Source organism: Cyanistes caeruleus, chromosome 22 (genome assembly GCF_971803275.1).
Source record: "Cyanistes caeruleus chromosome 22, bCyaCae1.hap1.1, whole genome shotgun sequence".
NCBI lineage: Eukaryota > Metazoa > Chordata > Aves > Passeriformes > Paridae > Cyanistes > Cyanistes caeruleus.
Window position 1 is genome coordinate 3,706,796 of NC_141722.1, and position 12,236 is coordinate 3,719,031.

A 12,236-nucleotide genomic window follows, 5' to 3' on the forward strand; every position below is an offset into this window, starting at 1 on the left:
GGAAGAAGTTGGCCAGCATTGTGGCCTGAACAGTGGCTAAAATAAATAAAGGGGCTGTGGTGCAGCCAGGGGGAACATCCCAGGCAGGGTGAGACAGGAGTTCAAAGTCACAAGGGAGTGGGAGGAAAAAGCTTCAGGAAAGGTGAGATGGGCAAAGCATGTGGGAGAAATGCCGAACACAAAAAGAACCATGGCCAAGCATCTCCCTTGGTGTTGTTACCAGGCCCCCAGCATCCACCTCACCTGGCTGAGGGCAATGGATCCGTCCCTCAGAGCCAGGGGACAAGTGAGTAACCCCTGTGTGCTGAGCTGCAAGTGTCTGTTTTGGGCCATTTGGGGGGGCACAAGGTTCCAGTGCCTGCTGCGGCCCAGAGATGAACGCTGCAGCCTCGGGAAAGCAGAACCTCACTGCCTTCTGGTGCTCCCTGAGGGGAAGAGGGACAACGGGGAGGCTGGGGGCTTTGGAGCATAAACCTCGGTGCAGCATCCCACCAACAAGAACACTGTTCTGTGATTAATGGGAAATCTGTGACAGCGCTTCAAATATTAAGGATGCACAAAATCAAGCAGGATTAATTTTGCAATACATTGGCATCTGTTACCTTTGCAGCAGCGATTTCTGATGGAATTTCTGGCAAAGGATGCCTAGAATCAACAACTCTGAGAAGCACCTGGTGCCTCTGGAGGAGATGCTGTGATGAGTTTGGAGGCTGGGATGGTCTTGGCCTGGCAGTTTTGCATGGGGCAGGATGAAGGTGCCATTTTTTGTTGTCTTTGTGGGGTTTAAGCCCTATCTGGTGTTTTCTTGGATTAGCAGGTGGAAAATCTCCCTGAAGATCCTTGGTTTTCCCTATGCAGGCTGAGGGCCCCCGTGTGCCCACGGGCGCTGGGATACAACCGGAGCTCGGGGCGGCGCATTCCTGCCCCCTCAAAAGCCGGGCGGACGGCAGAGCCGCCAAACAGCCCCCTTCTTAATGCTGATTCTTTCCATCACAAGCACGTCTTGTCTCCGTGGCCGAATGTCTTCCATAGACGGTGGAAAGTGAAATTTGTGCAATGTCTGTAGGAGGCTGAAGAAAGGCCCTTTGTGCGCCCCCCGCGCGGGCGCTGGGCAGCCTCCAGCAGCACCCTCGGCCGCCCCGCGGCTCCTGCCGCCGGCCTCAATGCACCGCTTGTCCAGAGACCGGGACCCACTCTTAAAGCCGGAGCTGGTCTCCCCTGGTTAGTCCCACCGGTGGCCCCGTCGGGGCGGGCACGGCCCCCGGCCGCAGCCCCAGGATGTTTCTGTACTGGAGGAAGAGGGGTGCCTACGAGCTGGAGGCTTTGCCGCCCGGCCTGGCGGGGCTGGAGTGCGGGGCAGTGGAGCGCTTCTCCTGGAGCTCCAGCCCGGACGTCAGCGAGGAGCTCGGGGGTAGGTGGCTGGGGGGCTTTAGGCAACCGGCAGGCTGTGGCTGAGCGCGGCTGCCCAAAGCCTCCAGCCCTGGCTGAGGGTGAGGGGTTTGGGAGAAGCTCCTGGGCGCCGCCGGGATGCCGTGGGAGCGCTGCAGGTGCAGCTGGGGAGCGCTCAGCAAACCTCCCCGTGCCACCGGCGCCGCTCCCCCCGGCCCGGGCAGGCGTCTGGAGCAGCCGGCTGCCGCTGCCCTGCGCTCCGCCGCAAGGACGATCCGGTTTCAAAACTCGTTTGCCGTCACCGGGAGCGCCGGGTGCGATAGCGCAGCCGGCAGCAGGAGAAGGAGGAGGTGACCGGGCGAGGAGAGGAGCTGATGGGGACAGGATCTCTCCTGCGACCCCCGAAGTGTCTGGTGGGGACCCGGACACGCTCCTGCCTCTGCCACAAAGCGGGGCTCCCTGCGAGGAGCTGCCAGCCCGGGTGTTCCAGGCCCTGGTGCAAGTGTGACCCGCGGGCAGGGTCGGCTCTGGCCGTGCCGGCGGCTGCGGCGTGGGGCTGATCCCGCCGGCCGCTTCGGCCAGCCTCTAGTTTTTGGTGAGTTTGGAAAACTTTCCCTTGGGCGCATGAAAGAATTTGTTATTTGTTTCCGTTATTATTCCCGATAGGTCAAGTGAAACGGCAGGGCGGGGGGCGGGGGCCGGGCGGGCCGGCGGGCGCTGCGGGGCGGCCGCGGGGACAGAGCCTCATTGTGCTCCCAGCCCTGCTCCCGGAGCCCTGCCCGGCCGCTCCTGCACCGTCATCCAGCAGCGTCCACGGTGCCACAGCAGCCCCGGGATCGCCTCCCGGATGGGAGCCTGAGCAACCAGCACCGTTCCGAATTGCTTCCCCCTCCCCAGGCAGCAGCAACATTTTTTTCAGCGCTGCATCAAAAGGCAGACTGTTTTATCCCGCAGACTGTTTCTAACCCCGGCCTTGGCCGTGGTCTCGCTTGGGTCGGCGTGGATGATGTTTTTGTTGGCAGGAAGGATGCGAGAGAGGGAAGCGGTGCTGCGGGGAAGTCCCTGTGCCTGGTATAATAGCCGTGGCACCTGGTAGAGCCGTGCCATTGTGGCAGAGCCGTGCCATTGTGGTAGAGCCGTGCCATTGTGGCAGAGCCGTGCCATTGTGGCAGAGCCGTGCCATTGTGGTAGAGCCGTGCCATTGTGGCAGAGCCGTGCCATTGTGGCAGAGCCATTGTGGTAGAGCCGTGCCATTGTGGCAGAGCCGTGCCATCTGGCCTCGGCACATCCCTCGGCACATCCCTGCCCAGCAGGCAGCTCCCAAGGGCGCATCCCTGCCTGCAGAGGGGCTGTCCTGCCAGAGGGTGTCTGTACTGCTCGCTGGCCGCGGCGAGCAGCCCGGAGTCTGTTATTTTTAAATGATTAGGTTCGACACATAACAAAAGCCTTCAAAATAGGATTTGTCCCTAAGGCCGATTTAACTGTCAAAGCTTAAAGTGGCTCCTAAGCCCCGTTGGGGGTTGACAGCGGCAGATTCAGTGTTGCTGCTGCAGCCTCAGGCCGTGCCAGCCCCAAGGAAGCTGGGACAGGTCCGTGTCCTCATCCTGTACCCTGGGGTGCTGAGCAGGAGGCGCCGGATTCTGTCACTGAGGTTTCCCCGGCGGGGATGCATCACTGGCTCTTGGGCATGGGGATCCATTCCCCTGGATGAGCTGTGGGGCGGGCAGGAGCGGGCTGAGCCCGAGTGCTTCGCCGAACTCTGAAACCCGGATTCCTGGTGTGGGGGACGCCGGAGGGGGCTCACCACAGCACCCAGGCACTGACCCTCCTCTCTCCACAGCCGAGCCGTGCCCAGAAGAGGAGACAGAGCTTCACTGCCGGAATCCCGACTGTGCCGGAGAGAGGAGGGCGGCCAAGGTGGGTCCTGCGGGGTGGGGGCAGAGCCGGGCAGCTGCTGCCTGGGGTCTCGGGGGTGAGAAGGGACAGCGGACAGCTCTGCCCAAAATGCCGCTCCCTGAAGGGCCCCTGCCCTGCTCGGCAGCCCCTGGTCTGCCGTGCCGGGTGTGCATTCCCTGCTGGTGTCAGGGTTCTGCTGGCATTTAACAGCACAGCGCAGTTTATGCGGTTCCCCAAGCTGCCGTGATTCGGGCTAATCGACCACAGCCAGTCTGTCCCCGCTCTCGCTAAAGCGGAGCCAGGGCGGATTTCGGTTCCTTCTCTCCGGCGCTGTGCGGAGCCGGGCCGGACCCGCGCCCTGGCTCCCGGCGAGTCCCCGGGGCTGGCGAGCGGGGCCGCGAGCGGTGTCCCCGGGCCACGGCGGGGTGTGCCGCGGTGCTGTTTGCACAGCCGGCTGGCAGGGCCGCTGCTGCTGGGGCACACGTGGCACTGGGCTGGAGCTGCCCAGGAGCGCAGCTGGGACTGCCGAGAGCGATGAAGGACACCCGGCCGCTGTCACCAGAGCCCTGATGGTGCCTGGCAGGTAGCGCGGGGGGGGCTGGCCAGGCTGGGGGCTCATCCTGCCGTGTCACGGTGCACAATCGCGATCCCCCTCGCTTTGAGAGGCACCTGCTGAGGGGCGGCGGAGCTGCCTTGTGCTGGGAGTTCCGAGGGGCTGGGATCAGGAGCTGATCCCTGGGGTGGGCAGAGCTGTGTTTGGTCATCCCGCCTGGCCCCTCCTGTGGGGATGAGCCCAGGGATGAGCTGCTGGCACAGGCTACACGAGGAGCCCCGCATCCTTCTGGGGCGGCTGCCAAGGGTCCCAGGGGATCTCGTTGAGTGAGTGCCAGCTGCGGGCACTGCCTGGAGCCCGCGGCCATGCTCCCACATGCAGGTGTCACGATGGCCACCATGGCAGCAACGCTAATGATGGGACACACGGTGGGAAAGCAGGAGGGCTGAGGGGTCCAGGGTGTCCCGGGGCTGTCTCGAGGCCTGGGACAGGACACTCGTGGATGGCAGGGGGTGCTGCAGAGGGGCCAGCGGCCCCCGGGAGAGAGCGCGGGTGGTGGGAGCGCGTCAGCTCTGACCTCAGCAGCGCCGGGAGGAAGGAGGGCAGGAAGTGGGGGCGGCTGGAGCTGCACAGGCGCTTCCTCCCCGGAACAGCAGTGTACTGCAGGCAAGCCCGGGCAGGGCTGTCTCCTCCCAGCACCCTCGCAGCCCTCCCCGTGCAGAGGGGCGGTGGGGGTCCCAGACGGGCACGGGGATGTGTCAGCCGTGCAGCGGTGACCGGCGGCACCACAGTCCCCAGGAGCGGAGCCAGTAGGAGCCCCAGTGAGACGGGCAGCGGCCAGGGAACACAGGCTGTGCACTGTGCTGGGGGCCTGGCCCGGGGTTTAAAAATAACCCGCTGTGAATGCCTGGAGGGGCTGGGGCCGCGGCCGTGGCCGCACACAATCGGAGGAAACCCGCCGGCTTGGAGCATTGTTTGGCTGCAGACACTCGCTTCCTCCGTCCTGCCACGGGGACACGGCTCTCGTCAGCACAAAGGGGCTGTGGGGTGCCAGGGCGGCCTCCTGGGCCGCTGCTGAGGTGCTGGTACCACGGTGCAGGTGGCTGTCCCGCAGCTCCGTGTCCAAGCCTCGGCATGTGCAGGTGTCCCAGGGTCTCTGTTCATTGCGGTGGAGCAGGGAGGGGAGCTGTGGTGCAGAAGCTCATCGTCACCGTGCCCTTACAGCACTGCTACATGGCCGTGTCCTGGTCATGCTGCTTTCCCTGTGCCCACTCTGGCTTCAGCATTCCCTGTGAACAACGTGCCAGCTGCAGTTGGGGTGGACGAGCGGTCACCCCTGCTGCTCGTGGTGCTGGCCATCCCTCCTGTCAACATGCCATAGCTGGCAGCCCCGGGCTGGCCCTGCCTGATGGACCCGTGTCCCCGCAGGAATGTCACCACGCAGAGTGCAGCGGCCCCCTCAGCCCGTGTGAGCTCTGCCACGGCCGCCCCCATGGCGCCATGCACTTCGATGGCCACATCCGCTGTGACCTGTCCCCACAAGGTGAGCTGGACCGAGCTGTGGCACCGCTGCTCCCGCGGCTCTGCGGCAGCGGTGAGGCGCGGGGCCGGGAGTGATGGAGTGCGCTTGGGGCCGGTGCAACTCGGGGATGGGAGTGGGAGCCAACAGGGGGCTGGGGGAGCTGTCACAGCCCAGCTCAATACCCATTTGCAGGCTCCATCCTGGCCCGCAACATGTCAACACGTTCGTGCCCCCCGCGCACCAGCCCTGCCTCTGATGTGGAGGAGGAAGAGGAGGGTCCGGCAGAGAGCAGAGGGTGAGCCCCTAGCCCTGCACAGCTTGTGTGCAGCCCCAGCCCTCGGCATCCCTGTCACCCTGCCTTCCCTGTGCCCGCAGGGAGCGCAGAAGCTCAGCGCTGAAGCTGCCCAAGAAGAAGGCTTGGCGCAGGCACACGGACGTAAGGCACTGACCCCTCTCCCTGGGGCACTCAGCAGGGCAGCAGGATGGCCCTGGTGGGAGGGAGGGAGGGACCCCTGGGCAAACAGCTGCCACCTGCCCCCAGGACCCCAGCAAGGAGTGCTTCACCTTGAAGTTTGACCTTAGCATCGACATCGAGGCAGAGATTGTGCCAGCGGTGAAGAAGAAGTCACTGGGGTGAGTCTGCTGGGGACAGGACAAGGGACAATGTGGGGACAGATGCAGAGACAAATGTGGGGCTTGTGTCCTGCAGGGAAGTGCTGCTGCCAGTCTTTGAGAGGAAGGCGATCGAGCTGGGCAAAGTGGACATCTACCTGGACCAGTCCCACACGCCGCTGTCCCTGCAGTTCGAGGCGTATCGCTTCGGGGGACACTACCTGCGGGTGAAAGGTGCTGCGGGGGCCCGGGGGGAGGCTTGGCTGCTCCAGAGTTCCCAGAGGACACTGACAACCTGATGCTCTCACAGCCAAGCCTGGGGATGAGCTGAAGGTGGAGCAGGCAGTGCGAGATGCCAGGTCAGCCAGCCTGCCCATCCTGCACCCTGCCAGCAGTGCTGCATTCCTTGGGCCAGTGCTGGAGCCACTGCCAGGACGCCGGGAGGGCACTGAGAGCCTGGTGAGTGACAGTGCTGGCTCTGGGGAGGGAGGAATTTGGGACAGGATGACAGCATGTATGATCCCCCCCATAGCCATTCTTTCTGGTGAAGATGGGTCACGGGGCAGCAACATGGTGTCTTCTCCATGGCTTTGTGGGCTGAATATCCCCCTGGAGTCTCCAAGTCCCACTTTTTCTCCTGACTGTGCCACACTGGCTGTGCTGTGTTGTGCTGTGCTGGCTACACCATGGTAGCGTAGCAGCTACAGCAGCGGCACCAGCCCCTTGGCTGTGCCAGGTACAGGCTGGCAGCAAAGCAAAGGCAAACAGGAGCCCTGGGGGCCCCCGTGGTGACTGCCACTCGGTGCCACCCCAGCCCTGGGACTCGCCCTGGCTGCTGGCCCTCCTCTCGCTGTGGCGCCTGGCAGCTGCTGAGCACAGCAGCTCTGTCCTGCCCCGTGGACCCTGGCCCCAGATAAGGCGTGGGACCGGGTTGGGCGTTGCTCCCACGGGAGCAGAGTGCCAGCCCCGCAGGGAGCAGCTCTGCAGGGTCCGGCCAGGGGGACACGGTGCTTGCTCCTGTGCCAGCAGGCCCTGAGGGTGTCAAACTGGCTGCATGGCCAGGGCTAGTGGCCACCCGTGTCCAGCACTATGATGCCTGGCTGCAGGAACGGCAAGGCTCTAGCAGGGCCAGGGGACAAGCAGGCAACCAGCCACCTCTGTGGGGGTCTCGGTCCCGACCACCTTCCTGGGGGCAGGTGGGCCCCAGGTGGCACCGAGGCGATGGGGCTGGTGGCAGCAGCCGGGGCACCTGGAGAAGTGGCAGCACAGTGAGTAACGGGGATGGTGCCCGTAGCAGCTCTTCCCGCCTGGGTTCTGCAGACGTGGCAGGGTGGGGGGCCGTGCTGGCGCCGGTGGCAACAGCATGTCGCTTCCCAGGGCTTGGTGGCAGGCAGGGAGCCCCGACGCTGTTGCGTTTTGTGCCGCGGTGAGGAGATGGCAGCGGCCGCATCCCGGCCCCGGGGACACACAGGGAGCAGCCGGGGCAGCGCTGCCCGGGGCGGCGGGAGCCGCTTGGCCGTGACCCAGCTCTCGCGACCAGCCGGGGGGCTTTGATCTCCGCCGGTGAATTGTTCAGCTCTGGTAGCTTATCTGCCGAGGAGGGAAATTAGGTTTTCGGCGCTGGCCCCACCTCCTTTTGTTTCGGAGGAGCTCGGCCACAGCCTGCCCGGCCCCGGCTCTGCGGTCCGAGCCGGGAGTGCGGCTGGACGGGCGGCTCGGCCGGGTGCTGCGACCCTCGGGATGCCCTGAGCCCCCGCGCTGCTGGGCCGCTTGTCCATGGCCGGCCGGGCTTGGCCAGGCAGCACCCGGGGTCCTGCACCCCCGGGGCCCTGCACCCCCGGGATGCAGGTAGGCAGGTCAGTGCGGGCAGGGGAGCATGGCCAGGGAACCCCACTGCCCGGGGCTGCCATCTGGGTGTCTGTCTGTCCCACGGTGCTCGAGGTCAGCCAGGCTGCTGTCCCCATCCCAGTGCCATGGCCACAGTGCTGGACACTGACCCTGGGGACGCTGGCTGTCCCCGCTGCAGGCTCCGGGACGGCGAAGGAAGAACATAACAGAGTTCCTGGGGGACACCAGCATCCCCAGCCCCGAGCCAGCTCTGCACGGCAGCAGCTCTCTGCCCACCAATGGCACTGACACCTGGAAGAACCGCGCTGCCAGCCGCTTCAGTGGCTTCTTCGGCTCCGGGACTAGCACGGGCTCCTTCGGGCGGGTATGTGGGATGCAGGCATGGGGAGGGGCTGTGGGAACTGCCTGTGGCTATGCAGGGGAGTTGGGACGGGTCCCCCTGGGGTTCAAGACCCTAGTTCCACAGGCAGGGTGGGGTGCTTGTGGCACATGCCCACTGGCCCCTACCCAGCCGCTCTGTTCCCCCGCTTTTGGCCAGGAGACCGAGAAACTGGAGCAGCTGGTGAACAGGCTGCACGCTTACAGCACCTTCGGGCTGCCCAAGCTGCCGCCCCAGCTCTGCTTTGACCGTGACTCCTGGGAGGAGGATGGGGACGAGGCTGGGCTGACACTGGAAGACAGCTGGCAGCAGATCATTCAGGGCACAGAGGTAGGAACACGGCCTGGGGAGGGAGCCTCGGGGGCTCTGCCCAAGCCCTGGCACAGCGCTGACACTCAGCCTGGCAGGTTCTGTCACGCCGGCAGTGCCACCAGCAGGAAGCCATCTGGGAGCTGCTGCACACAGAGGCCACCTACATCCGGAACCTCAAAGTCATCACTGATGTGAGTGCTGGCAGCTGCTGCACCGTGCTGGGGCTGGGGGCTGTGGCTGTAGCTCACCGGCTCCACATTCTCTCCCCACAGCTTTTCCTCTCCTGCCTGGTGAACCTGCAGGAGTCAGGGCTGCTCTGTGAGGTGAGTGGAGGGACCTGCAGGAGACAGGGTGTGCAGTGATGGGTCCTCAGCCTGGCCATGCTGCAGGGTGGAGGTGCTGCACCCCAGAACCACCCACCTCAACCCCACAGGTGGATGCTGAGCGGCTCTTCAGCAACATTGGGGAGATCATCCGGCTGCACTGCAAGCTGTGGCGCAGTGTCATGGCCTCAGTGCTGGCCAAGGCACGACGGACTGGGGCACTGCTTGACCCCATTGACTTCTTTGATGGCTTCAAGATGGTGAGTGGGGATGCCATGCCACGGTGGGGAGCCATGCCACTCTGTGTGCTGCATGGTGACCCCACTGTGTCCCCCAGTTCGGGTCCCTCTTCAAGCCCTATGTGCGGTATTGCATGGAGGAGGAGGGCTGCATGGAGTACATGCGAGCCCTGCTGCGGGACAGCGAGCTCTTCCGCACCTATGTGACGGTAAGGGGAGGGCAGGGACGGGGCTGGTGCCGGGGCAGTGCCGGTGCTAATGCCTGTGTGCCACAGTGGGCCGAGAAGCAGGAGCAGTGCAGCCGCCTGAAGCTGAGTGACATGCTGGTGAAACCTCACCAGCGCCTCACCAAGTACCCGCTGCTCCTCAAGTCTATCCTGAAAAAGACGGATGACCCACGCGCCCGTGATGCCATCACTGCCATGGTAAGGGATAAGGGCTGGGGGACAGCAGGGTCGGTGGCCCCTGGCCCCTCATACCCACTGCCACTCCTGGCACAGATCAGCTCTGTGGAGCGCTTCATCAACGACGTCAACTCGCGGATGCGCCAGCGGCAGGAGCGGCAGCGCCTGGACGCCATCCTCAGCCGGATTGATGCCTACGAGGTGGTAGAGGGCAGCACAGACGAGGTGGACAAGGTAGGCTGGACATGCCATGCCATGCCATTCCATGCTACCCTCTGCCACACTGCTCTGCCATCCTGCTGTGCTACGTCACTTCATGCCAAGCTACCCCATGATATGTCATGCCATGGCACCTATGTCATGTTACCCCGTGCACCCCATGCTGACACTGGGGGCTTCTGGCAGCTGCTTAAGGAGTTCCTGCGGCTGGACCTGACGGCTCCCATCCCTGGCACCTCCCCAGAGGACACCCGGCAGCTCCTCCTCGAGGGCAGCCTGAGGATGCGGGAAGGTAAAGACAGCAAGGTGAGGACTGCAGGGGACAGGGAGGTCTTGGCTCCAGCCCCTGCCTACTCACCCTCACTCACTGCACTGACTGGTGCCCATGGCCCTACTCTCACCCTCAGATGGATGTCTACTGCTTCCTCTTCACCGACCTCTTCCTCATCACCAAGCCCTTCAAGAAGGCTGAGCGCACCAAGGTGATCCGGCAGCCCTTGCTGGTGGACAGAGTGGTTTGTCGGGAGCTCAGAGACCCAGGTGAGAGCACCGGGCATAAGGGGGACTACAGGGAAGCCCCTCAACACTTCTGACAGCCCTTACCCACAGGCTCCTTCCTCCTCATCTACCTGAACGAGCTGGGGAGTGCTGTTGCCGCCTACACCTTCCAAACCAACGGGCAGTTGTGCCGCAGCTGGGTCGAGGCAGTGCGCAATGCCCAGGTGAGGGCACGTGGGTGGGTGGGGGACCCTTGCATGCCCTGTGCACACTCCGTTCCTCTCTGATGACTCTCCCTTCCCAGAACCTGCTGCAGCGGCTGCGACAGCGCCGGCGCATGGAGGAGCAGGAAGAGGAGGATGAGGAGGATGAGGAGGATGACGGTGAGAGTGGCACCTCAGCTGCCAGTTCACCTACCATCCTGCACCACAGCAGCACCAGCCCGGACTCACAGCAGTGGTAGGGAGCAGAAGGGAGGGACCTGCACAGCCCCAGCCTGGCACAGGCTCTCCTCCTCACTTTCTTGCCTCCACAGCCCGTCCGACGGTTCCACCGAGACGCTTGCCATGGTGACAGCAGACGGTGGCGACGAGCTCTCCTCCCCAGACTGGGACACAGGACCCTTCAGCTCAACCTCAGATGGCTCCTCTGTCAGCACCAGCACCTCCATCAGCACTGGCACCTCTGCTGAGACCCCCACCTCTGTGGAGACCCCAACCCAGGAGCTGCCTGCAGGCGCCCTGCCTGTTCCTCTGGCCCATGGCACGGCCTCCCCAGGCAGCGGCTGCCGCTCGTCCTCCATCGACAGCGCCTACGGCACGCTCTCACCTGCCTCCCTGCGGGACTTCGGCCAGCAGCCAGAGGGGACGGCCGAGGAGGGGCAGGGGCCCTCCCTGGCCCCTCCAGCTCCACGGCCTGCCTCTCCCCGGCTGCGCCGCCGGACACCCGTGCAGCTCCTGCCTTGCCCGGCCAGGGTGCTTAAGTCCAAGTCAGAGGCCAGCTTGCCCCTACTCCTATCCCCCACTTCCCCAGGCCCCCTAAGCCAAAGCCGCAGCCTCTCTGACCTCTGTGCTGGTTCCCCCCGGACTAGCCAAGATCCTGCACCTCTGGCTGCCCCCGGCAGCAGTGGCAGCTCCACATCAGAGCTCTCAGAGCCAGAGGAGCCAGTTGAGAGCGCAGCATCCCTTCCAGGGGAGCTCAGGCGTGACCCCCAACCTCCTGCCCGCCGAACCCTCTCAGACCCCCAGTCGGCACAGCACCGCAAGCTGACACTGGCGCAGCTGTACCGGATCCGGACCACGCTGCTGCTCAACTCCACGCTGACAGCCTCGTAAGCACATGCTGCCTGCTCCTGGGGGATGCCCCAGCCCTTCCAGTGCCTTCCCAGGGACTGAGTCCCAGTGCTGAAGGCATCTCTCCTCGCTCTGTGTCTTGCAGGGAGGTCTGAGAGCTGCTGGTGTGGAAAAGGACAGATGCATGGATGTACCAAGGAGCTTCTCCTGCTTCTAACCGTAGCATAATGCCGGGGCCGGGAAGAGCGGGCACTGGGATGCCACTCTGGTGGGGACATGGATGGGGATGTAGATCAGTCCCCTTGGCAAGGACGTGTCCTGGGCATGGCGGTGCAGGGCTGGACATGGCACGTGGATTGTGCTGAACCCCTTGTCCACAGACATGAGGGTTGTCGGGCAGGGGGCCCTGGGGCTGTGGGGGGCTGTGGGAGACTGTGGGTCGGCTCCTGCAGGCGAGGAATGGATGATGACGTCGGCAGTGGTGGGTGGGGAAGGTGCTGAGAGGGAGGTGGTGCCGGTGGCACGGTGCTGTGGACAGTGCAGGGAGGAGGCTGGGGCTGGTGGCAGGAGAGGATGGTGCAGGGCTGAGGCAGGTTTGCCCTGTGGGGTGGCAGTGGATGGCAGCACGTGGGACAGGAGTGTGGGAGCCACGGTGGGACATGCGCGGTGGCCAGAGCCCCGGCTGCCCCCCCATGCTAAACTGCACTCCACGTCCCAGCTGAGCAATAAAACCAGCTGGTGCACGCTCAT

At 64.5% G+C, this 12,236-nt stretch overlaps 1 protein-coding gene across 5 annotated transcripts; it reads left to right on the top strand.

Moving 5' to 3' along the window:
• The first annotated feature begins 1,146 nt into the window (after nucleotides 1-1,146).
• PLEKHG5 (pleckstrin homology and RhoGEF domain containing G5) lies at nucleotides 1,147-12,235 on the top strand. 5 transcript variants are annotated; one of them, XM_086860921.1, is made up of 22 exons: nucleotides 1,147-1,411; nucleotides 3,230-3,306; nucleotides 5,267-5,381; nucleotides 5,553-5,655; nucleotides 5,736-5,796; nucleotides 5,902-5,993; nucleotides 6,070-6,206; nucleotides 6,283-6,431; nucleotides 7,999-8,184; nucleotides 8,359-8,529; nucleotides 8,607-8,702; nucleotides 8,784-8,834; nucleotides 8,945-9,094; nucleotides 9,172-9,282; nucleotides 9,349-9,498; nucleotides 9,574-9,711; nucleotides 9,883-10,002; nucleotides 10,104-10,236; nucleotides 10,306-10,418; nucleotides 10,499-10,653; nucleotides 10,730-11,524; nucleotides 11,632-12,235. In XM_086860921.1, the coding sequence occupies exons 1-22, from the start codon at nucleotides 1,279-1,281 to the stop codon at nucleotides 11,639-11,641; spliced, it is 3,246 nt and encodes a 1,081-aa protein (XP_086717047.1). In that variant the 5' UTR covers nucleotides 1,147-1,278; the 3' UTR covers nucleotides 11,642-12,235. The 5 variants fall into 5 exon arrangements, with proteins under 5 accessions (XP_086717047.1, XP_086717050.1, XP_086717048.1 ...); XM_086860924.1 differs by lacking the exon at nucleotides 1,147-1,411 and adding an exon at nucleotides 1,656-1,984; XM_086860922.1 differs by lacking the exons at nucleotides 1,147-1,411; nucleotides 3,230-3,306 and adding an exon at nucleotides 4,466-4,504.
• The last annotated feature ends 1 nt before the right edge of the window (nucleotide 12,236 follows it).

Bases quoted from the DNA above. Each gene is read 5' to 3' on its own strand.
- PLEKHG5 (XM_086860920.1), top strand. From the start codon at position 4,742: ATGCCTGGAGGGGCTGGGGCCGCGGCCGTGGCCGCACACAATCGGAGG. The intron at 6,432-7,998 runs GTGAGTGACAGT...TCCCCGCTGCAG, and splicing joins GGGAGGGCACTGAGAGCCTG to GCTCCGGGACGGCGAAGGAA. The intron at 8,530-8,606 runs GTAGGAACACGG...TCAGCCTGGCAG, and splicing joins AGATCATTCAGGGCACAGAG to GTTCTGTCACGCCGGCAGTG.